The 26,347-nt window shown below is 44.6% G+C and overlaps 1 protein-coding gene across 1 annotated transcript in view; it reads left to right on the forward strand.

Annotated features, from left to right (window-relative positions):
• The window catches only part of iqcb1 (IQ motif containing B1), a 52,885-nt gene that overhangs the window by 22,254 nt on the left and 4,284 nt on the right, over window positions 1–26,347 (forward strand). The window contains exons 8-13 of the mRNA XM_060827806.1: window positions 6,413–6,522; window positions 8,890–8,999; window positions 9,906–10,048; window positions 12,867–13,015; window positions 15,662–15,793; window positions 19,460–19,616. Of these exons, the coding sequence (XP_060683789.1) occupies window positions 6,413–6,522; window positions 8,890–8,999; window positions 9,906–10,048; window positions 12,867–13,015; window positions 15,662–15,793; window positions 19,460–19,616 (801 nt within the window). The remainder of the gene's footprint in view (window positions 1–6,412; window positions 6,523–8,889; window positions 9,000–9,905; window positions 10,049–12,866; window positions 13,016–15,661; window positions 15,794–19,459; window positions 19,617–26,347) is intronic.

The following is a 26,347-nucleotide window of genomic DNA, read 5'->3' on the forward strand; positions in this document are numbered from 1 at the left end:
TTGGGGGGGCATGGATGTGACCAGGTAGTCACAGAGGGAACGGTCTTTGCAGAAAGGGGTGGGGAGGGAAATATATCCCTGATGGTGGGGTCTGTTTGGAGGTGGCGGAAATGTCAGCGGATGATGCAGTTTGTGCGAAGGTTGGTAGGGTGCAAAGTGAGGACGGGGGGGGGTGGTTTCTGTCTTTGTTACGGTTGGAGGGGTGGGGTTTGAGGGCAGAGTTGCGGGGTGTGATGAAATGCATTGGAGGTCATCGTCAACCACGTGGGAAGGGAAATTGCGGTCTTTAAAGAAGAAGGCCATCTGATGTGTTCTGTGGTGGAACTGGTCCTCCTGGGAGCAGATACGGTGGAGGCAGAGGAACTGGGAATACGGGATGGCATTTTTGCAGGAGGGAAGCCTCATCTTCCGCCTCAGAACACTTCAACCCCAGGGCGTCAATGTGGACTTCACCAGTTTCCTCATTTTCCGTCCCTCCACTTTACCCCAGTTCCAACCTTCCAGCTCTGCACCATCCTCGTGACTGGTCCTACCTGCCAATCTTCCTTTCATCTATCCACTCCACCCTCCTCTCTGATTTATCACCTTCATCCCCACCCCCATCCACCCATTGTGCTCTTTGATACCTTCTTCCCAGCTCCATCCCTCTCCTGTTGTTCTCTGTACCCTGGAGGCCCCCTGCCTTCAGTCCTGATGATGGGCTTTTGCCCGAAACGTCGATTTATCTGCTCCTCGGATGCTGCCTGACTGGTTGTGCTTTTCCAACACCACTCTTATCTTCCCAACTGTTCAGTCCAGGATGTGGAGCAGGAACATTTAAATGAAACCTGGCTGTCTCTCAGAAGCAATATTAATTCTCACCAGAAAAGTAGCTGTAATTAAAATCCAACCCAAATCTGATGAAAAAGCCATTCTGTCGACATTTGGAAAGAGAAAGATAAGAGTTCAACATTTCATTGCAGAGAATAAGTCTAAATGTATGTAACCCAAATTCATTTTGTATATTTCAGATTTTCAGCTCTTGCGTTTTTGTAGCACAAATTTTGATCAGCCTTAAGCCTGCCTTTCCATACTTTAAAAATACGGCTGGAAATACTCAACATACCTGTCAGTAACTGTGGAGAAAGAAAGTGTGGAGAAAGAAAGTGTGATCAAGTTTTGAGTTAAATATGGCTCCTCCTCAGAATATGCTCAGAATTTTCTTTTGACAGTTTTGAAGAAGTGATGTTCAACCCAAAATGTTAATTCTGTTTTCCTGAAGTCAGAGAGAGACAGGGTGGTGAAGAAGGCGTTTGACACATTGAGTAGAGGAATTGGGAGGTCATTTTGTAGCTATAAAGGCCATTGATTCGGTCAATTTTAGAATCCTGCGTACAGTTCCGGTCACCCTTCTATAGGAAGAAAATTAAACTAGAGATGGTGCAGAAAAGACTTATAAGGATGTTGCTGGGTCTGGAGGCTTTTTAGTTATAGGGAGAGGCTGAATAGGCTGGGCCTTTATAGAGGTTTCTAAAATCATGAGGGATGTGGATAGGCTAAATAAACAAGGTCTTTTTTCCAAGGTGGGGGAGTCCAAAACTAGAGGGGATAGGTTTAAAGTGAGAGGGAAAGATTTAAAATGGACCGGAGGGGTAACCTTTTCATGCAGAGGGTGGTGCATGTGTGGAACGATCTGCCAGAGGAAAGTACAATTACAATGTTTAAGAGGTGTCTGGATGGGTATATGAATGGGAAGGGTTTAGAAGGATATGGGCCAAATGCTGGCAAATGGTACTAGGTTAGATTGGGATATCTGGTCAGCATGGATGACTGGACTGAAGGATCTTTTTCGGTGCTGTATGATTCAATGACTTACCACAAATACTGCCTGCTCTGAGTATTTCCAACACATTCAGATTTTCAGCATCTGCAGTATTTTCTTTCGTTATATTGCTGTTTTTAACCTTGGAGAACAATTAACCTTGTAACGTTCTAATCAAAACTGTCTCCCATTAAAATCATAGAAAATTGTTTTTCTATATTCAGTGGCTGCATTTAAAAGGAGTACTTGTTATGCTTGATAAACAGCGGTGCATTTCTTGGTAAAAGCAAGCTCTTTCATTAGTTATATTGTTTACTTTGATATCCTAATGCATGAGAAGACAATTGGTTTTGTAAACCATTTTGCTAACTTCTTAAAGCTTAATTTGCATTTATTGAAACATTGCACTAAAGTGCCATTGAAAACCGTGGTCGCTTAAATCAGTACAGACTTGCTGCAGAAAAATTTAATAAAATTTTAAGACCATAAGACATTGAAGCAGAAATTAGGCCATTGAGCCCATTGAGTCTGCTCCACCATTCAATCATGGCTGATAAGTTTTTCTCAACCCCATTCTTCCAGTTTCTCCCCGTTACCCTTGATCCCCTTGATACTCAAGAACCTATCTATCTTGGTTTTAAATATGCTCAATGACCTGGCCTCCACAGCCTTCTGTGGCAATGAATTCCATAGATTCCCCACTCTCTGGCTGAACAACTTTCTTCTTATCTCTGTTCTAAAAGGTCTTCCCTTTACTCTAAGTCTGTGCCCTCAGGTCTTAGTCTCTCCTACCAAGAAAACATCTTCCCAACATCTACTCTGTTCTGGCCATCCAGTATTCTGTATGTTTTAATTAGATACCCCCTCAATTTTCTAAACTCCATAGTGTATAGACCCAGAGTCATCAAATGTTCCTCACGTGTTAAGCTTTTCATTCCTGAGACCATCCTTGTGAACCTCCTCTGAACATGCTCCAGGATCAGTACATCCAAAACTGCACACAATACTCTAAATGTAGTCTGACCAGAGCCTTAGAGTGTCAGAAGTACATCCATTATTATTCAAGTCCTCTTGATATAAATGCCATCATTGCATTTGCCTTCCTAACTACTGACTTAACCTGCAAATTTACCTTGAGAGAATCCTGGATTAGAACTATCAAGTATCTTTGCACTTCAGACTTCAGAGTTTTCTCCCCATCTAGAAAATAGTCCATGTCTCTATTCTTCCGACCAAGGTGTATGACCTCACACTTTCCCATGTTGTACTCCATCTGCCACTTCTTTGCCCACTCTCCTAACCGGTCAAAATCCTTCTGCAGGCTTCACACCTCCTCAATGCTACCTCTCCCTCTACCTATCTTTGTATCATCTGCAAACTTAGTCAGAATGCCCTCAGTTCCTTCATGTAGATCATTAACGTATGAAGTGAAAAGTTGCGGTCCTAACACTAAGCCCTGCGGAACACCACTTGTCACCGGCTGCCATCCTGAGGAGGACCCTTTATTCTCACTTTCTGCTTTCTGCCATTTAGCCAAGCTTCTATCCATGCAAGCACCTTGCCTCTGATACCATGGGCTCTTACTCAATATCTTCCATTGTCAAAGGCCTTCTTGAAGTCCAGATAGATAACATCCATTGGCTCTGCTTGGTCTAACATACTCGTTACTTCCTCAAAGGATTTGTCAGGCATGACCTCCCCTTGATGAAACCATACCTATTTTACCACTCACTTCCAAGTATTCAGAAATCTCATCCTTTACAATGGATTCCAGGGTCTTACCCACAACCAAAGTTAGGTTAGTTGGTCTGTAATGTTCCATCTTTTACCTCTTCCCTTTTTAAACAGGGGTGTCACATTAGTGATATTCCAGTCCTTTGGAACCTTCCCTGATTCTAGTGATTCCTGAAAGACCACCACTAATACCTCTACTATCTCTTCAGCTATCTCCCTTTGAACTCTAAGGTGTTGCCCATCTGGTCCAGGTGATTTATCCATCTTCAGGCCATTTAGTTTTTCTTGCATCTTCTCCTGGGTGATGGCCACCATACTCAGCTCTCCCCCTCAGTCTCTTAAATCTTTGGGATATTACTCATGTCTTCCACCATGAAGACTGACACAAAGTAATTATTCAGTTCCTCAGCCATTTCCTTGTTCCCTACTACTATCACTCCAGTGTCATTTTCCAGCAGCCCAATGTCTATCTTTACCTCTCTTTTGCCCTCTATATATCCAAAGAAACCCTTACAGTATTCCTTGATATTACTAGTTAGCTTAACTTCACATTTAATCTTCTCCCTCCTTTATTTCTTTTTTGATGCCCTCTGTTGGTCTTTGTAAGCTTCCCAATTGTCTGGGTTACCACTACCATTCGCCACACTATATGCTTTCTGTTTTGCTTTTATGCTATCCTTGACTTCCCTCGTCAACTATGGTTGCCTCATCTTCCTTGCACCATGTTTCTTTTTCCTTGGGATGTAACTCTGCTATGTCTCCTGAATTACTCCCAGAAGCAGCAATGGAATTGCTGTTCCATTGTCTTTCCTGCTAGGTTCAATTTTTCCAGTCAATTCTACCCAACTGTTCCCTCATACCTTTGCAGGTGCCTTTACTCAGCTGTAATACCGTTACCTCTGATTCTATCTACTTCCTCTCAAATTGCAGAGTAAATTCAATCATGTTATGATTGCTGCCTCCTAAGGGTTCCTTCACGTTAAGCTTCCTTACCAAATCTGACTCATTGCACAACACTAAATTGCCTGTTCCCTACTTGGCTCCATCACAAGCTGTTCCAAAACACCATCTCGTAGTCTTTCCTCAAATTCCTTTTCATGCAATCCGCTACGAACCAGATTTTCCCATATTGAAATCCCCCATGGTCACTGTAACTTTGCCTTTCCTACACATCTTTTCTATCTCCTGGTGTATCTTGTGCTCCAGCTCCTGACTACTGTTTGGAGGCCTTTCCATAACTCCTCAATTCTAGCCACACAGATTTTACACCATCTGACCCTACTTTGTTTCTTACTATTGATTTAATTTCATTTCTTATTAATAAGGCAACCCCACCCGCCTATCTTATCGAGAGGATGTGTATCCTTGAATATTCAACTCCCAGTCCTGATCCCCTTGTAGCCACATCTCTGTGATGCCCATCACGTCATACCTGTCAATTTCGAACTGCTCCACAAGTTCATTTGCCTTACTCCTTATACTGCATGCATTCAGATATAACGCCATCAGTCCTGTATTAACCATCCCTCTCCTCATTGTCATTCGTTTGTCCAGTGTGCTTGAAGTTTGAATGCTAACCCTTTTCCATCTACTCTGTCCTATTTGTGTCTGTGCTGGAGATTTTAATAACCTCTCCTGAGTTCTGCAGTCTTACCTCTCCCTTTAATTTGGGATTTCTAATTTCCCCGATGGACCGCTTCAATACGGTAGCATCTGAACACTGAACTTTGTGTCACTGTCTGTTCTGTTGGCTTCATGACTTTCATCCTGGCCCAGGGCCACTTTCCCAGAGTGGTAATGTCAAGACTACTCACCTGCCGTCAACGAATAGCCAAGTGGCTGGGTCAAGGACACAATCCATTCTTTATATTGACAGAGAAAGTCGCAGTCACTCTGCAAAATGACTCAGTTTGCCATGATTCCCATCCAAATCTTTTGGTTCACATGTTGAGAAATGGATAAGTAGGAAGCATATCTGTACAGTATAAGGCTGTGAGCTTAATTCATTCATGGACAGAATGGATCCCTTATGTGCTCTATGATTCAAAAAGTGTCTTGCTTAGTTGCATAAGGCAATAGTTGTTTCCAGATTTTTCTTCCTGCAAGATTGATTCTTGATTTCTGCTGGCAGATATCCAGTAGTTGAAGTTGAAATTGGTAGACTGACAATTCTGTCCATTTAACATTGTAAACTAGCTTCCTGTTGAATGGAACTGTGTGTTGGAATTCTGATCTATTGGCCATCTTGCCATCAGTGGAAGAGCTGGTGAGTAACTCTTGGCCAGTTCCTTCAGAGAGACATGACAGAATCAAGTGTTCCTCAAGCATATAAGGTTACCTGTTGGGCCTTTCCTGCAGTTTCCCCCAGTAATAGGAACTGTGACAATTGATGACAACACACCAGCAGAGGGCCAGGGTGAATAAAGGCAGAATTTGAGTCAATTTGAGAGCATTGATCTAGATAAGGGCAGGAGGAGTTGGTTTTAGAATATAGAACAGTACAGCACAGTACAGGCCCTTTGGCCCTTGTTTTTGTGCCAACCTTTTATCCGACTGTCTTGCTGCCAAATCATGCAAATATACAAATTAGGACCAGGAATAGGCCATCCCTGAGCTTTCCTTGCTATTCAATCAGATTGTTGTTGATCTGATTTTAGCCTCAATTGTACTTTCTTGTTGAATGCTGAAACTCTTTGACTCCTTAGGAACAATTATAACTTCAATGCATCCAAAGATCGGAAAGAACTTGAATGAATATAGATAATGCAGAAAATAATTTGTAACTCAGAACATATTTTGTGTATCTAGCAATAATTCTTATGGAAGTAGCTGTCTAGCGAAGTCAGAAAAATAATCTTTCAGTGATATCTTTCCCAGGCTTACGCCCTCTCTTGAGAAAACAATGGACAGGAAGAGGTTTTGACAAGGAGTTAAATCAGCTTTTGGAACTCCTTTATGCTGGGTCCACACAAGGAGTAAGTCAACAGGCAAGTATTATTACTTACAATAGTTATACATTGGAGCAAAATTAATGTTCTTGTCCAGTAACATCCTTGAACTGACAGGGGCTAGAAAATAATGATTTTCATACTCTTGTCAAAGAGAGAGGGGGAGCAAGTGAAATAGATGGCAAGGATGGCCAGGACAAAGACTACTGATATGGTAATAAAGGGACGATCTAGATGCAAAATAGGTGTTAATGATAGACATCAATGGTTAAAAATAGATTGGCTTTGGGAGTATAGGAATTAGGAGCAGGAGTGGGCAGTTCAGTGTGATAAAAGTGTAGAGGTATTGTACCTTTATGAGAATTGAAAAGCTAGCAAGGACTTGGAGAAGCACAGAGAGTCCGGAACAAGGTAACAATGTAATGCTATGTTGAAACAGCTAGCAGAAGCTGGGCTGCCATGAGACAAAAACAAATTCAAATTCAACCATCAGTTTAAATTATGCCCCCAAGTTACCAAACTCAATCAGGTTTGAATTTAATATTATTAACTACTAAAACCAATGAAACAGTCCGATGTTTTGGAGTATAAAACTGGACATTTTTGAACAGTTGAGAGAGAACTGTCAAAAGGCCAACAGATGGAGGCTACAAGTTTAAGAGCTCTGTGAGAGGTACCTGTCTGGGAAAGGTGTTTGTACAGCAAAACATTGAATCTAGAGAGAATCTACAGAGGAAACTCGGCAAAGCGGACTGGTTTTGAAATGTGACTTTTTAAAATCTTAATCGGATTTTTTATCGCACTAGTATTGTAGAATGGGAGGTAAAAGATAGGTTTAAGAGAAAGGAGTTATAAATAGTTGTTAGTTTTAATATTCTTTGTTAGAGTTAAAGAATAAAGTTGTTAATTTTTTTATTTTAGACATTTACTTCTGAGATAGTTCTTTGCCTCAAATTTTAACAGATTACAGCACGGGGTGAATCTTTTCTGTGTTCTGGTTTTAAATTTGCAGAGGGGTTTACACTGTGTCATAACATCAGCTCTTGGGCCCATTACACTGGGGAGGCAGAATGCCAACTCGCAGAATGTCTCGGGGAACATCTCTGGAGGACACACACGAAACAGCTCCACTGCCCTGTAGCAGACCACTTCAACTCCCCTTCCCACTCCACCAAGAGTATGCAAGTCCTGAGCCGCATCCACTGCCAAATCCAAGCCACTCGACGACTGGAGGAACAACGCCTCCTCTTCTGCCTTGGGACCATCCAACCACACGGCATCAACGTCGACTTTACCAGTTTCCTCATACAGTCATAGAAATGTACAGCATGGAAACAGACCCTTCGGTCCAACCTGTCCATGCCGACCAGATATCCCAACCCAGTCTAGTCCCACCTGCCAGCACCCGGCCCATATTCCTCCAAACCCAGAGTATTATGTTCAGTTTTGGTCCCCTCACTCAAGAAAGAAGGTACTTGAACCAGAGAGAGTGCAACATATATTTACTCAATTGATTCTTAGGTTGAATGGATTGACCTACAAGAAGAGATTAAGTAGACTTAGCATTCAGTCAATTCTTCTACAGTGTGGCGGTTGCATTCTCATACAACCTTGCAGTACAGAAAAATTGCGCCTTAGAAGCAGCGCTTAAAGTATTGGCAATGTAATCACTTTGCAGCCAATACATGTTTTAAATGTCCGCATTGCAGAAACTGCGTCCCCAATTCGTCAATCACATTACAGTGAATTTGTGTTGATGAAAAGCATGTTGTAACTTGTACATTCTTGGTCATTTACATGATAGTGCTAACTGAAACAGAGAAAATTGTAAAAATGCTTGACAAGGTAAATGCTGAAAGGATGTTTTCCTCTCCTGGTGTTTTTGGAACAGAGCATAATCCCAGAGTCACGAGTTATGGCCAAGATGAGAGAGAATTTCATCACTGAGAAATGTGTTTCGAGACTTTTAGATGCTCAGTCATTGAGTATGTTCAAGAAGAGGTCACAGATAATTTTGGATTAATAAGAAATCAAGGATAAAATGTAAGAGGAAGATGGAGTTGATGTAGAAATGGGCCATGATAGAGGAGGCAAAACAAGCCATAGTATACTCCTCCTATTCCATATGTTTTAATGTCTTTAAAATTTAACGATTTGCAAGGCTGTATGAGAAAGAGCTGAGAGGTGGGACTCATTGGATCGCTCTTTCAAAGGGCTATATTAGGCTTAAAGTGAGATTCCACACACTCTTTTTATTCTAAGGAGAAAGGGTAGTAACATTATAAAACAATTTACTGAGCAAAGTAATGAAACCAAGAATTTATCCAAACTGATGTGCTTGGAGTCTAGATATTTTAAGTTTAAGCACTTCAACCTGAAAACCAAACATTGACCATTTTTTTTTAGAAGTTCCACAGATGTGCATGCCTGATCCAAGCAGCATGGAGAGCATATCAGACAAGAAAGCGGTTGAAGTGTCTTCCGAAAGCGGTGACAACTTTACAAAGGAGTTTCAGGTATCCTTCTGTGCCTTATTTATAAATTGATATTCTACCTTTAAGTCAAATCAATCACTTGAATGCATGGCTTGGAAGAGGATTACTTTGTCCCATCTTTGTCTGTTATTCCTTCAAGTTGTTCATTCCCTAGTCGTGGCATTTCTTCCCTTAATCTCTCTGCCCCTTGCTCCTCCTTTATGATACTTTAAACCCAACTTCTATGACCAAAATGGGTGGCATAGTGGTATGGGCGACACGGTGGCACAATGGTTAGCACTGCTGTCTCACAGCTCCAGAGACCTGAGTTCAATTCCTGCCTCGGGCAGCTGTCTGTGTGGAGTTTGCACATTCTCCCCGTGTCTGCGTGGGTTTCCTCCGGGTGCTCCAGTTTCCTCCCACAGTCCAAAGATGTGCATGTTAGGTGAATTGGCCATGCTAAATTGCCTGTAGTGTCAGGTGAAGGGGTAAATGTAGGGGAATGGGTCTTGGTGGATTGCTGTTCGGGGGGTTGGTGTGGACTTGTTGGGCTGAAGGGCCTGTTTCCACACTAAGTAATCTAATCTAATCCAAATTGTTCTTTTGTGCAAGATTTTATCTTATAATCCTCTTGTGGCTGTTTCTTGGGATGTTAAGTTTATATTTGTTTTCATGGTTTGTGGGTTTTGCTGGCAAAGCCAGCATTTTGTTCCAGATTTTGCACAGTGGAGATCCTGAGATCAGTTTTTTTTTGCTAAGTAAGAGTAGCATGGCAAATGGAAGAATGGTGGGCAAATCAAACTGAGGTAATGGAACAGCTTCAGGAACTGATCAACCTATTCCTGTACCTCTGCCTCTTGCTGCTGTATTTTGTGGCATAGTTAGTGACTGTAGAGCTCTGGCTGCGTTTGATGAGAATTGTTTGTAATTACATGTAATGGTACTAAGGGCCAAACGTGAGCAGGAAATGCAACAGCTGGAGAAGAAGAGAGAGGAGGAGGAGCTTAAACGTCAGCTTCAGCTAAGACGACATCGAGCTCTCCGAGAGTTTCGACAGCGGCAACTGAGCTTACTGGAATTAGTTCCTGCAAGTAAGTGACTGCTCCAACATGGTATCTGTTTCCACATTCTACTGTGGACCTTATAAATAACAATATGAACTTAAGAACTGGGAGCTGGAGATGACCATTCAATCCCTCTAGCTTGCCCTACTCTTTGAAAAGATCATGGGTGACCTGACTGTGGCCTCAACTTCACATTTTCACCCCACCCCAATAACATTTGACTATCAGTCAAGAGCATATGCTTTAACAGTGTTCAATGACCGTGCCTCCACTGCTGTCTTGGAAGGAGATTTTCAAAGACTGAAGAATGTCTGAGAGAAATACAAAACTTCTAGTCTCTGTCTTAAATGGGAGACTCTTATTTTTAAACTGCCCCTCATTTAGTCTCTCCCTGAAGGGGAAACATCGTTTCAGCAGCCACTGCATCAAGTCCCCTCAGGATCTTAAATGATTCAGTAAGAAATCCTACTGTTTCTCTAAACTCCAATGAATATAGGCCCAGCCTGTCTACCCTTTCCTCCTAAGGTCACATCCCCCATCTCCAATCCCAAATATCAGTAAAGTGAGCCTTCTCTGAATTGCTTCAAATGCATTTATATCCTTTTGTACAGAAGATGATCAAAACTGGACACAGTACTCCAGATGTGGCCTCACCAACACTGTATATGAATGGAGCCAAACATCCCTATCTTTACATTTTCAGATTAGATTCCCTACAGTGTGGAAACAGCCCCTTCAACACTGACCCTCCGAAGAGTAACCCGCCCAGACTCATTTCCCTCTGACTAATGCACCTAACACTATGGGCAACTTAGCGTGGCCAATTCACCTGACCTGCACATCTTTGGACTGTGGGAGGAAACCGGAGCACCCGGAGGAAACCCACACAGACACTGGGAGAATGTGCAAACTCCACACAGCCAGTCGCCTGAGGCTGGAATCGAACCTGGAACTCTGGTGCCACTGAGCCACCATGCCACTCCTTTTCAATGATTGACAACTTTCTAGACATCTTGTGAAACCTGCACAAAGGCCAAACCCACTGAGGTTTGCAATTTCTTTTTTCCTTGAGAGTAGTCACGTGCTCACTATCTTCCTTTTGTTGCATTCACAGACTTGTATCTTCCCTTGCTCTAACCATGTCTTAATATTAAAATTTTCATCCTCGTTTTCAAATCCCTCCATGGCCTTACCCCACTCTATCTCTGGAACCTCCTCTACCTCACCATATTCTCACATTTCTGAATGCCTGCAACCCTCATTTCTTGTGCATTACCAATTTCTAGCACTCTACCATCAGTAGCTGTGTCTTCAGCTACCTATGCCCCAAGCTCTGCAACCTTCCATGAACCTCTTGTTTCTCTATCTCTCACTGCTGCTTAAAGGTGTTTTGAAAATCTTACTTCTTTGATCAAATTTTTGGTCACACATCCTTGTGTTTCGCTTTTGGGGCTTGCTGTCAGACTTTGATAAATCTTGTGTGATGTTCTTTGAGAGATTTTACTGTATAAAAGACTCATTATAAATAACTGCAAGTTACTGTTGTTGTAAAGTTTTCTATATTATTGCTCTACATGGGGGAGAGACTTCGGGTGCTATAGTGCAGAGGGATCTGAGTGTCCTCTTTCATGAATCACTGAAAACTGGCATGTAGTTACAACAGATAATAAAGAAAGTGAATGGAATATAGTTAATGGAATAAAATATAAAGGTAAGGAAGTATTGTTGCAACTATAGACGGTATTGGTGAGACCGCACCCAGAGTATTGTGCACAGTTTTGGTCCCTTTATTTGAGGAAAGATGTAGTGGCATTGGAGGCAGTACAGAGGAGGTTCGCTAGATTGATCTCAGAGATGAGGGGTTTGTCATGTGAAGAGGGATTGAATAATTTAGGCCTACACTCTCTGGAATTTGGAAGAATGAGGGGAGATCAAATTGAGGTATTCAAGATGGTAAAAGATTTGGATAAAGTAGACGTAGAGCAGATGCTTCCTCTTATGGGGCATTCTAGGATGAGAGACCATACCCTAAGGATAAGGGGTAACAAATTTAAAACAGAGTTGAGGAGAAACTACTTCTCCCAAAGGGTTGTGGAAGTCGCTATCCCAAAGTGCGGTGGATGCTGAGACAGTGAGTAAGTTTAAGGAGGTTTCAGACCAATCTTTAATTGGTGATGGGTTGAAGGGATATGGCAAAAGGCAGGAAAATGGGGGTGAGGAGCATATCAGCCATGATTGAATGATGGAGCAGATTTGATGGGCCGAATGGCCTAATTCTGCTCCTATATCTTATGAACTTATGTGCTGCATTCTGTAAAGACATTATTGTTATCTTTTAGGAGGTTCACTTGAGTGAATGACTCTTTAGAACTCTCTTCAGCTGGGAGAGCAAGTCTGAAAGAAGCTTCTATAAGTAAAGTTGTGGTCAAAGAGTGCTATATTCATGGGACAGGTTAGACAGGCAGGCATTTGAGATGAGGTTTGCCTTCAGGATTATTCATGAACCTGGATTCTGAGTAAACTGCACTCCCCACCACAGTGCGGTGTGTGGCACTGTACACTATTTGTTTAACGTATTTAGTGTGTTTGAATTAATGTATGGTTTTATGCAAAGCTGTCATGGCATCACATTCATTCTCGGTCATATTTTAGGGCAATATATGTTATGTGTTCCTATAATTTATTGTTCCGTAGCTTCTCAACCTGACCATTGCTTTGATTTTTTTAATGTATATTTTGGACATCCATAATAAAACTATTCAGGATGCCTTGCACCATTGTTTTTTTTTTGCCCCAATTCTGCTTAATCCCCGATGCCCAGTGTAATATTTGGCGTCCTGTGCAGGCGAGATGGACAAGTACCTACAGGCAGAGAGAGAACGGTCAGCACTGCAGATTCAGAAGGTTTGGCATGGATACAGGCACAGGAGGGACTTCAACAAACAGAAGCAGGCCCTTAAGGAATTCAGAGCAGCTGTTGTGATCCAGAGAGCTGTGAGTGCTTTTGTGATTATGTTGAAATGGCAAACCTGAAGCCGGGAAAAAGTCGAGATTCATTTTGTAGTAACACATTAGAGTGCGTGACTGTGCACTATTTTGTCTCCTGTATGTGCACTGGAGGTACCATGAAATCAGAGTAACCTTAATCTGCAAAGTTTAAAATGTTGAGTAATTGAGGGAGACGTGCCATTTTAAAAAACATTTTCTAAATTTTTTAATGAGATGTGGGTGGCACTGGCAAGCAACATTTTGCTGCTCTTGAACGAGATGGTTTGCCCAGACCATTTCAGAAATAAATAAGTGGGCAGGCCCCCGCGCTCCCTCCCCCCCCCCCACCCACTGCTATCTGTGTTCTGCAGACACCATTCCCTCTGTGACTCCTTTGTTAGGTCCACACTCCCCACCAACCCACTCTCTGTACCTGGCACCTTTGCTTCTGCACAAAGTGCAAAAATTGGGCACACACTTCCCCCTTCACCTCCGTCCAAGGCCCAATAGGATCATTTCAGATCCAGCAGAGATTTTCCTGCACATCCACCCACATCATTTACTGCATGCCTTGCTCTCCATGTGGTCTCTTCTATAACGGGGAGCATTTCAGAGAGCATCTCTGGTCCACACACGCCAAACAACCCAACCACCCTGTGGCCAACCACTTCAACTCCCCCTCCCACTTCCCCAAGGACATGCAAATCTTGGACCCCCTCCACTACCAAATCCAAGCCATTTGCCAACTGGAGGAGGGATGCCTCATCTTTTGCCTCTGGATCCTACACCACACGGCATCAACATTGACTTCACCAGTTTAAATATTTCTCCAACCCTCACTTCATTCCAGGTCCAAACCTCCAACTCAGTACTACCCTCCTGACCTGACACACCCATACATCCTTCTTCCCACCTATCCATTCCAAACTCCCAACCAAACTATCACAACCACCTCCCACCTGCATCCACTATCGCCATCCCTCCTACCTTCCCCCAAGCCACACTCCCACCCACACCCTATTTTCTCTCTCAGCCACCTTCCCCCTTCACATTTCTGATGAAGGGCTTATGCCCGAAATGTTACCTCTCCTACTCCTCTGTTGCTGACTGACCCCTATGCTTTTCCTGCATCACACTTTTCAACTGTGACTCTCCAGCATCTGCAGTCCTCACTTTTTCTCCCAGGCCATTTCAGAAGGCAGTGAAGAGTCAGTAGCATTGCTGTCAGTCTGGAATTGGCAAATTCATTTCCTAAAGAGAATGACTGATATTTCATAGTTATCACTCAGTATTAGTGAGCTGGTGGAACTTAATCTCCCCCACATCCACATGACACTTCATTCCAACCAATCTCCCTCTCTTTCTGTCAGTGCAGGAGAAAACAACTATTGCTGGGCAGAAAGATGTATGGAGTGAGCCCAAAGTTTGAATCCTGCTCCCTACCTAACCCCAAAAAAAAGGGAGTAACTAAACTGTGCCTGAGACAATGCCCTTACTTACTGTGCTGGCACCTCGGGGCTGAAGACCATCTCTCTTGACGTGACTGAGCACTAATCCTCTTCGAATTCAAGACACCGCCATTTCGTAGAAATACATAGTGTGTCTGTGCATCAGCTTCTGCAGCATGATGACATACAGCAACATATTCACCTCCTTGACTGCTGACTGGCCATGACCATGACAACCTATTTGGCTTTATGTCTGCTAAAAGGCAGGGCAGGGCAAGGCAGGCTGAGGCAGAGATGCTGTGAGCGTCCAAGTAGGCGTAAGGTGAGTGAACAAGCCATCCTGAGTTACAGCCTGGTCCAGCCTGCAGCCTGGGAACCTGCGCCTATAATCAAAATGTCCTGCAGCAAGAGGTGCTGGTGTCCTCCAAGATATAGCATTACAATGCAGGAGAAAGGCTGTAGGTGGATTTGAAAGGTGCCATGGTAGTGCAGAGAGCTTGCAAATTCAAATTACAATGTCTGGGATGAAGAGTACATGTGACCAATGCTCATGGAACATGCCCTGAGATGTTGGTGCCTGGTATCTAACGTAGAGGTCCAGTAGACCAAGCAGCGAGCTGGCATTCCCAGATATCCACTCTAACTTTCATGTCAGGTGGTCTCATCTGGCACATGGTAGAAATGGAAGCTGCATATTAATGAGGAGGGATTCTCTGTGAATAAGCAATAATCCCCATTGTTAGTATTTCTCACCATTTCCCAATATAAAGCTCATCTTGGCACCCAGAACTATGTTGGAAAATTAGATTTGTTATTCCTGAAATTAAGCAAGGCTTGCTGAGCTTCTCACTTTAGTTCTCCCAGATTTCTTGCCTTAGTCATTTTGGGTGCAATCACGTAGACTATTTAGTCTAGTGGATTTGTGTGCATGTATTGAGAAAAGTCTACCATCTAATATATATTTGACATTTTACTAACAACTGGGGAGGTGTCATCCATAAGTGAAATGCATTTGGAGAAGCCTAGTTTGTGATTGAAGAAATTCCATGCTTGAATTGTACAGAAGTCCTAATTGAAATAGCAAATTTCCTTGTCTAGGAATTTAAGGATTATCTTGAACTTTCATTGCGAGAAAAAGGGGCATTAGTTTTATTAGTGTCGTAGTAGAATTTCAGAAGAGATTCATGACAGGTTTTTTCTGCAGGTCTTGAAGTTCTTAAAAAAGCGTCGAAACCGGAGTCCGTGCATCATGCCCTGGCAGGGACCATCAGGTCTCACCGACACACAGAGACTCAAACTGCGTGCTAAAGTTGATGCTTATGTCAAACTTCATCCAGTGAGTATACTGATCCAGAGCTTTTAAAAAGAAAAATTTGTTCTTTCGTGGGTTGTGGGTGTCACGAGCAAAATCAGAAGGGGACACAATGGCCTAGTGGAATTATTGCTAGACTATTAATCCAGAAACTCAGCAAATGTTCTGCGGCCCTGAGGTTAAAATCCCATCAAAGCAGATGGTCGAATTTGTATTCAGTAATTGAAGATAAAGGAATTGAGAATCTACTGATGACCAAGAAACCCTTGTCAATTGTTGGAAAGAAACCATCGGATTCATTAACGTCTTTCAGGGAAGGAAATTTGCCATGCTCACCTGTCTGGCCTATATGTGACTCCAGATCATAGCAATGTGATTGCCTCTTAAAAAACCTCGCAAGCCATTCAGCTATCATTTGCTATAACGTCACAAAGAAATGAAATGGGATGGATCACCTGGCAATGACCTCAGCACCAAAAAAGAAAATGGCAGAAACAGCCCTGTCAACACTGCAAACTCACTCACATCTTGTGGCTCGTGCCAAAATTGGAAGAGCTATCTCACAGACTAGTCAACACAGACCCAGTAGCCGTCGTGGCACAGAGGTATACAGTTGGAGGGAAGTGACCTCCGGATCCATGAAGTCTCATGGCTTCAGGTTAAATATGGGCAAAAAAACCTACTGATTACCATGTATTGTCATCCATTGGCTGATGAATCAGTACTCCTCCATGTTGAACAACGCTTTGAGGATAGCAAAGACGCAAAATGTACTCCGGATAAGATGTTTCAATGTCCACCACCAAGAGTGGCTCGGAAGCAGAACTACTGATCAGGCTTGGTGGCTCTTAAGGGACGTAGCTGCTAGGCTGGGTCTGCAACAGGTGGTGAGGGAACCAACAAGATGGAAAAACATAGTTGACTTCATCTTTAGCAATGGCCAGAAACTAGACTCGCCACATAAACACTCTAACTATAAGAGCAGGTCAGAGGCTAGGAAACCTGCAGCGGGTGACTCACTGAATCCCCATAGCCTGTCCATCATCTATAAGGCACAACTCAGTAGTGTGATGGAATACTCGCCACTTTCCTGGATGGGTGCAGCTCCAACAACACTCAAGAAGCTTGACACCATCCAGAAAAAAGTAGTCACTTGATTGGCACCACATCCACAAATATCCTGTCTGTCCAAGAGAGACTCTCAGTAGCAGCAGCATGTACTATCTGCAGGATCCACAGCTGAAATTCACCCAACACCCTCTGACAGCACCTTCCAAACCCAAGACGACGTCCATCTAGAAGGATACGGGCAGCAGATACATGGGAACACTACCACCTGCAAGTTCTCCTGTAAATCACTCCTTATCCTGAGTTGGAAATATATCACTGTTCCTTCATTGTCACTGGGTCTAAATCCTGGAATTCTTTCTCTAACAGCATTGTGGGCCTAACTACAGTACATGGACTGCAGTGATTCTAGAAGGCAGCTCATCACCACCTTGTCATCACCAGGTACGGGCAAGAAATATTGGCCCAACCAGTGACACCCATGTTCCACAAAATGAATTTATGGAATTATCACCTATCTTTAATTGCTTGCTGAACTGAACGACTTGCTTGACCATTTCAGAGGGCAGTTAAGAGTCAACAACGTGTCTAAGGATCTGGATGCATGTGTAGGCCCAGGCCAGGTAAGCCAGTTAGAGAACATGACTAAGAATACACTAAGTATTATGGGCTTTAATAACCGGAATCTTTGCAAAATCTTGACACTCCACTGACAGGATTGGCATTCCAACATGAGTGTCCTCTCCCAGGCCAGTATCCCTTGCATCAAGGCACTGGTCGCACATGACCAACTGTGATGGGCAGGCCCCATTGTCTGCACGCCAACACAAGTGTCTCTGAACAAGTACTGTATTCTGAGGTCTGCAATTACAGGTGAATCACGAGGGCAGAGAGACTGCGACAAGGGTAACCCTGAAAGCCTCTCTAAACAAATGCAACATTCCCACTGATACCTGAAGGTCACTTGACCTAGAGAGCACAAACTAGAGAAAAAACACCTGGGAAGGCACCACAACCGCCAGGAAGTCCCAACAATTCCCCCTTTCTCCCCCCCCCCCCACACCACCACCTGCGTCCTATACCCTGCATCATCTATGGGTCAGATTGGACTGCTCATCCATCACAGAGCTAAACCACCCCCACCAACTTGGCAAAGCTAGTTATCCTTGTTCCTGAGGAATTGCCAAAGAAGCTGCAAGGAAGTGTTGCTGAATTTCCATAAGATACTCGATATTCTTCCATTGAAGCATTGTGTACAGTTCAGGGTGCCATGCGATCAGAAGGAAGTGAACCATTGAAGAGAGTGCAGGAGAGATTTACAAGAATTCTTCCAGTGATGATGAACTTCAGTTATGAGGATAGATTGCATCAGTTAGGACTGCCTTCCTCAGAGAGCAGAAAGCTGAAAAGAGAATTAATAGAAGTTTTCAAAATGCTTAAGGGAGCTGTTGCCTTTCATAAAAGGTTCAAGGGTGACAGGGCAATGATTTAAAGGGATTTGCGAGTGAAACAAATGTGATGTGAATAAGTGCTTTATCATACAATGAGTGGTTTGGGTCTGGAATGAAATGCCTAAATTGTGGAGGGATATTCAATTCAGGCATTCAAGAGGGTACGAGATGCTTATTTAAACAGAAATAACATTCGGGGATTTAGAGAAAGGCACTAAGTCATGGTGCTCATTTGGAGAGCCGGTGCAGACATGATATGCTGAATAAATAAACAGTGGATATTCATACCTCAAAATCCTTCCATGGATCATGAAAAACCTGGGAAAGTTATGGAATTTGTAAATTAATTTTATAGTCCTTGAAAGATCATGTAACATCTAAATCAATCCCAAAGTCATTGAAAAGTCATAAATTTATTTAGACAGAGACGAGGCTTTTCTGACTTTGGACAGATTTCCAACCTTGTCTGATGACTACTTCCTGCACTCTGTAATTAATTGCTTTGCTTCACGTGTCCAAACTCCAGTGCATCTAAATAGACTGGCAACCCCATCAGCACTCTTCATGGAGCACAAACACTCTACAGTGGAGATAGCCTTGTAAGAAGTTGGGGTAATTGAATAACTAACACACAATGCAGACTGCCAGTGCCTTTGTATAACTCAATATATCAAGCTTTGTGATGTGTTCGGGAAAAAAAAGTGGTATGCAAAAGCCTTGGAAACTTAGTGAAGGTGCAGGGACTCAGTTAGAAATTAGTTAATCCCAAATGGGATTAGATGATTTCAAAGCCAGCGTAATTTTGGTGACTGAGATCTTATATGTGTATTGGAAATGCAGAGTTCAAGTTCGGAGAGACCTGGAAGCTTCGTGCTCTTCAGTGTAGATTGTATTACAGTACCAGGCATTTATTTGTAAAAGGTCCATTCATTTTCTTTTGCAATTTTATTGTAATATGTAATAATTACACTTCCAACCTATCTTCAATTAAACCATTCACATGTATTCTCTGGGGTTCAGTATCATCGATCGCACCTGGCATTGCATCCCAGATCTGGGATCCCCATCCCCAGGCTAATGTGATCCAAAGATCACAACAAAAGGACCCTCCAGACTCTAACGTATGGCAGCCAGAAGTGGATGCAGCATTTTAACCCATGATTCCCCTTAGGTTCCTCAAGTGTCTGAGGAGAGAACAAAAGAGCGACATTCCCAGGCTCAGGAGATGTTGGGTCAGTACCTGATGAAGAGAAACTTGGAACGGAAGTCCGAGCAGCGGCAGGAGGCTCTGCTTGCCCAAATCAACACTGATATTGAGCTACTCATGAGTAAGTCGTCCTGTTCACTGCTTATTAAACCTTAAAGCAGAAAGTCATTGAAGCTAAGGATGTCATTGCTGTCCTTTCATGCTGTACTTTATAGTGTCCAATGAAAGGCTGTATCTCTTTATTTTTATGCATTTTATAACAGTGTACTCAAGCAAGAAAGAACAGTTTTGAAATCCAGGCATTTATAAAGATGTTAAAAGTTTTGAAAGCAAGGAATTTGATACCTAGTGTGAACCCTGTTTGTTTCAGCAGTGTGTAGACATACTAGAGATGGGGTTTTGAAACAAAAAAAATAAAGTGCTGGAGAAACTCTGCAGGTCTGGCAGCATCTGTGGAGAGAAAAACGGAGTTAACATTTTAAATCCAGTGGCCTTTTGCCAGAACTGAAAGCTGTTAGGAAATGGTGGTATTTATATCAGTAACGGGAGCAGGAGCAGAGAGGACTGAGTCAAATAGATGGAGAGAGAGAGAAAAGGAGAAGCAAACAAAAGGACTATTGACGATAAGCCAGGGGAGAGGCGAATGCTGAACAGGTGCTACTGGGGAATGTGATTAATTGAAAGTTGAAAACCCATACAGAACAGGACCTGTCAGTGTGGGGGTGGGTAACAAATATGAAGGAAGGTGTTCATATGCTGAAATTGTTAAACTCAACGTTGAATCCTGTGGACTGTAAAATACCTCAGCAGAATGGGAGCTGTTGTCCCTCCAGCTTGTGTTGAGCTTCACTGGAACAAGCCTGAGATGGAAATGTTGGCCAGGGAACATGACTTTTTTTTTTACATTTCAAAAATATACTTTATTCATTTTGATATTGATATAATTGGTCATGCCATACGTACTTCTAGGAGAAAGTGAGGACCGCAGATGCTGGAGATCAGAGCTGAAAATGTGTTGCTGGAAAAGCGTAGCAGGTCAGGCAGCATCCAAGGTGCTGGAGAATCGACGTTTCGGGCATGAGCCTGAAGAAGGGCTCATGCCCGAAACGTCGATTCTCCTGCTCCTTGGATGCTGCCTGACCTGCTGCGCTTTTCCAGCAGCACATTTTCAGCTCATGCCACATATACATATACATTCCATTTCTTTACATACAGAGATCGGAAATTAATCATTCATATATACAAGTCTGTACATTGATCATCCAGATATTTTGCTGAGTCGTCAGTGGGGCCCAATTACTGAGTAGGCCCCCTGTTCTTCTTAGGCAGGCAGACCTTACACAATGGTCTTTCCCCACTATGCCTTGGCGGCAGCTGCCCCAAGCTTCAGTGCACCCCTCAGCATGTAGTCCTGGACCTTGGAATGTGCCAGTCTGCAACACTCAGTCGGGGTCAACTCCTTCAGCTGGAAGATCAACAGGTTTCGGACAGACCAAAAAGCGTCTTTGACCGAGTTAATGATCCTCCAGGCACAGTTGATGTTCATCTCGGTGTGTGTCCTGGGGAACAGACCGTAGAGCACGGAGTCCCGCATCACAGAATTGCTCGGGACGAACCTCGACAAACACCACTGCATTCCTCTCCAGACTTCCTTTGCATAAACACATTCCAGAAGGTGGTGTGTGACACTCTCATCCTCTCCACAGCCGCTTCGAGGGCAGCGTGCAGTACGGCAGAAAGTCCGTGCCTGCATAAAGGATCTCACAGGCAGATCTCCATGTACAGGGAGGCCTTAACCTGTAGGCCCCCGCTGCCAGGAATAGTCACCCCTCTCAGGCTCGCATCCTTCTTGATGGACTCGGACTCGGCAAATGGCTCTATGCAGCACACAAATAAGGCAGGAGAAAGAGGGCATCCCTGCCTGACTCCAGATCTGACTGGGAAGCTATGTTATTCCCACCCATTGATTGAGGCTGCACTGACAATGTTGGTGTAGAGCAGTCTGATCCAATTGCAGATTCCTTCCCCAAAGCCCATTTTGGAGAGAACATCTCTCATATACATATGCGATATCCCATCAAAGGCTTTCTCCTGATCCAGGCTGATGAGGCAGATGTCCAACCGTCTGTCCTGCACATAGGCGATCGTATCCCTGAGGAGTGCAAGACTCTCAGCGATCTTCCTGCCCGGTACAGCACAGGTTTGGTCAGGATGATTCACCGATCCCAGAGCAGACCTGACCCGGTTGGCGATAACCTTTCACAAGATTTTGTAATCCGCATTCAACAGTGAGATTGGTCTCCAATTTCTGATTTCCTCCCTCTCCCCCTTCCGCTTGTAGATGAGGGTGATGATGCCTTTCCTCATGGATTCACTCATGGTACCTGCCAGAAGCATACTGACATACACCTCTAGCAGGTCCTGGCCAATCAAGTTCCACAGAGCAGAATAGAGCTCGACTGGTAAGCTGTTGCTTCTGGGAGTTTTATTCTTTTCGAAGGATTCGAGGACCTTGGTCAGCTCATCCAGAGATAGCGGCTGGTCCAGCTTCTCCCGTGTTCTGTCATCTAAGACCTCTGTGATAGAGGACAGGGACGACTGGGAAGCTGCGCTGTCTGTTGGCTTCGAGTCATACAGACCGGCATAGAAGGATTTGCTGATCCTCATGATGTCAACCTGAGATGACATTATCAAGCCATTTTCTTCTTTCAGTCTGCTGAGCACGGAGCTCTCTTTGTGCACCTTCTGGAAGAAGAAACATGAGCATGTCTCGTCCTGCTCCACAGAGTGGACGCTGGACCGGAAGATTATCTTGGAGGCCTCCTAGGCAAAGACCGAGGCTTGCTGGCCCTGCACCTCCTAGAGGTTCTCCGTGACATCGACCCCCATCATCTGCAGCAGGAGCAGGTTCTGCATACTTTCCTGGAATTCGGAGTTTTCCCCGGCTCTCTCTCGCCTCCTGAACACCTCTTGATGTTCCCTTTTACTGTTTCCCACCGGTCTGCTTGAGACTCAAAGAGGGGCTTCATGGTTCTCCAACCTGCGTAGTCCCTCTTGAGCTCCTCAATATTTCCTGGGGGCAACAGCTTTGTGTTCAACTTCCACGTTCCCTTACCAGCCTGCTGCTCGTCCTGTGGGTGATAGTCGGCCAGGAGGAGGTAGTAGTCAGAGAAGAACACCGGCTTGACGTTGGTAGATCTGACCGAGAACGTTCGGGACACAAACAGGTAATCTATCCTTGAGCAATAGACCTGTCTGCCCATGACCAGGTGTACCTACGCTGCGCTCCGTCTGCTGGGAAGCATGAAGACGTCATGCAGCGTGGCATCTTTGACCGTTTCCATCAGGGCTCTGGACATGGTGTCCAGGTTACTGTCTCCACCACCCCCAGCCTCCCCTCGCCAGAACGTCCATCTGCATTAATGATACAGTTGAAGTCTCCAGCCGGAATGACCGGCATGGTCATAGTCAGCAACAGTGGTAGCTGCTGCAGGATGGCCAACGTTCACTCTTGCCTGCTGGGGCGTACACATTAGTTAGTCTCTGGAGCGTTTCTGTACATGACATCAATGACGAGGAGGCGCCCACCCACCACCTCCTTAACCTCGGAGATGAAGTTGTCTGCTTGCAACCGTATATCCAGGCCGGAGGCGCAGCTATTATTGCCCCCCGACCAAACTGACGGCCCATGGGCCCACGAGCTCAACCATCTCCTGTAGCTGCTGAGGTTTGGTATCCCACACACCAGAAGCAGGATATTGGCTTTAACGTTGGCCAGGCAAGCCAACGTAGAAACACATCGCATAGCAGATTTAAAGCTACGCACATTAATACTGCCAATTTTTATCACCATTTTAACAGTTTGAGGTTACCAGTGTCCATTTGCTGCTGGTCCTGTCTCTCTGGGGTTGCTGTCTGCATTCCTGTGGTGTAATCGAACTGCTGGACACTCTCGGGGCTGAGGTAGCTGTCCGGCTCCACCCTGGGTCCATTTCCCTGTTCTGGTGTCATCTAACTGGGGCGAGGGATCACAGAATCCAGTTGTGTGTCTGACATTGAGGCTGTCAGATGATCGCTGCTCCCAGTTACTTGGAGCTGTGGGGCGGTGTATACCTTGAGGTTCTCACCGGAGGGGGGGGTGATCTTTACCAGTCCCCTCAGAGAGTTTGTCGTTTGCTGTTTGCTGTTGCTGCCCTCTTTTCTCCCCGCGGCGCTCTGTCTCTTCTTCTGGTGACTACCCTCCTTGTGCCCGTCTTCACCATTTGCAGAGCTGCCCCGTATCCTCCTCATGCAGTTGCCGTTTTCCCCTTTGCTGGGTGGCTTTGGGGACCTGGCAGGTTTTCCTCCTTTTTTGTACAGGAATCTAATCCTCTGCCTCCTTAGTTCTCTCCTCTTCCATTGCCTCTGTCTGTCCTGTAGGAGTTTGGCTGCTGCACCTCCCCGCTGGCCGCTGCCTGCTCTGCTCCAGCCTGTCCTTCCTTCTGGGTGCCACCAGACACTGTTCCTTTGCTGATTTGTGGTACCTTGCTGGCCTTTTGCGTTCCACCTCCGGCCATCTGTGCGTAGGTGGTGGCCCCCCCCCGTCTTGGGCAGGCCTTATACATGTGGCCCACTTCTCAGCACAGATTACAGCTCTTGGCCTCTTTGCATTCCTTGGTCGGGTGCCCCTCCTTCTTGCAGTTCCGACAGCTAGTCACTTTACAGTCCGTCGCCATGTGGCCTGACCTCCTGCAGGTTCGGTTCACCTTTGGCTGCCCTGCGTATGTCGGGTATCCTCTGCTCCCTCCAATAGCAAAGCTGGAGGGTGGTTTGGAGGATGTTCGTACTGGCATCGACCCTGAGAGTTATCCTGACCTGCCACTTGCTGGTCCAGATCCTGAAAGGGTCGACTATATCAGTGCTTTCTCCCTCGACCTGGACGTATCTTCTCAGGAAGGTCAGGATGTCAGCTGCTGGGATGTGGGGGGGTTGTACATATGAATCGTAACAACCCGACTCCGCTGCGCAGGAAGCACACACAATGCACCACCGACAAGATGGAGAACAGAGGTTCCCCTTCCTTCTACTTGAAGACCTTCAGGAGCTGCTCACACTGCTTCACGCTCCTGAAGGTCACATTGAAATAGCCTGCCCCAGGGAAATCCTGCAGGCAGTACACATCTTTTTTTTATTATTTCAAAGGTATACTTTATTCATAAAGTATTTTGATGATCTGTATGATTGGTGGTGCCATACATATGTATACATTCCATTTCTTTCCATACAGAGATCGGAATTAATCATTTGGACATACAGGACATATGTTTACCATCAATATATTTAACTGAGTGGGCCCCCTGTCGAACCCGCAGCACTCCAGCAGAGCCTTCTTGATGTACACCGTCCGATCGACAGGTGTACAATCCTCCACCTTTTTCACAGTCACTCTGTGTTGCGAATCCCCTGGCCTGGGTTGTGGACGGCCCCTGAGGTCAAAGGTCCGAGGTTGGCTGGTCCCTGAATTGGCGTTAGGCCAAAGCCAGCATGAAGATCCACTAAGTGCAGGTCAGCACAACCAAACGATCCTCCAACATCCAGTCACTATCCAGCGATGATCCCCACTAGCTCTGATGACTCACAACTCAACACCATTCTGATAAGAACAGACTCTTGGTCCTGGTATCTCCCCTGCCAGGTAACATGTTGGCGTGTTGAAGTAGCAGGTAACTGGAAGCTTAGAGTCATTTTCATGACAGACCAAAGCAGTCACCCGGTCTGCTTCCCTTCTCAGTGTGCAGGTGGCCACATTAGGAATAGGAAATACAGTGAAGTAGACGGAATAAAGCATAAGTAAATCATAACTCCACCTGGAAGGCCTTGGGTAATGAGGAGGCAGGATGTAAATGGGAATTGTTACACCTTTAGCGATTTTTCATGGGAAAATGTCATGGGAGTGTGAGGTGGTGTCAGGAGTGGGAGAGAAATGACCCAGGATGTCCCAGAGGAAACAATCCCTATGAAATGCTGACAAGGGGGGGACATTTGAGGCTGGTCGTACTGTCACATTTGAGGTGGTGGAAATGGCACCTTACGATGCTTTGACTGTAGAGGCTGATGGGATGGAAAGTGAGGACCAGGAGAATCCTATCATTTCTTTTTGTGGGATGGAAGGAGTTGAGGGCAGAAGTATGGGGAATGGATAGGACATCGCTAAGAGCCCTGTGAACCACAGTAGCAGGGTTGAGGAAAAAGGCGAATATGTCTGAGGCCCCCCCGTGAAGAGATACGACGGAGACTGAGAATGGAATAGAGCCTTTACAGGAATCAGGGTGTATAGTAAAGGTAACTGTGGGAGTCGGTGGGTTTTTAGGGGAAATCACTGGTCAGGTTATCCCCAAAAATGGGAACAGTGATGTCAAGGAATTGAAAAGAGGAGTCAGAGGTAGACTAGGTGAAGATGAGAGAAAAATCTTTTCCTATTCCAAGTAAAACAGGGAACAGCACCAACGATTGCAACAATATACGTGAGAAAGAGTTGTGGGGAGGAACCAGTGTAGGGCTATAAACAAGGAATGTTCCACATCTCCCACAAAGATACAGGCATAACTGGGGCCTCTGAGTACCCATATCCACACTTTTGACTTGAAGGAGGCAAGAGAAATTAAAGGAGAAGTTGTTCAAAGTGAGGCTGAGCTCAACCAGGTGGAGGAGGGTGTTGGTAGAAGCCTTATATAGGAAGAAGTGGAGACCCCTCAGACCATCCTGATGGGGGATGGACACCTAGAAGAATTGAATGTTCATGGTGGTTGGTGCCTACAGTCCAGAAAGTGTGAAGGTAATGTAAATTGTTAAAGAATTGCAGATGTTAGTGGG

This window comes from Hemiscyllium ocellatum, chromosome 7 (assembly GCF_020745735.1).
Source record: "Hemiscyllium ocellatum isolate sHemOce1 chromosome 7, sHemOce1.pat.X.cur, whole genome shotgun sequence".
NCBI lineage: Eukaryota > Metazoa > Chordata > Chondrichthyes > Orectolobiformes > Hemiscylliidae > Hemiscyllium > Hemiscyllium ocellatum.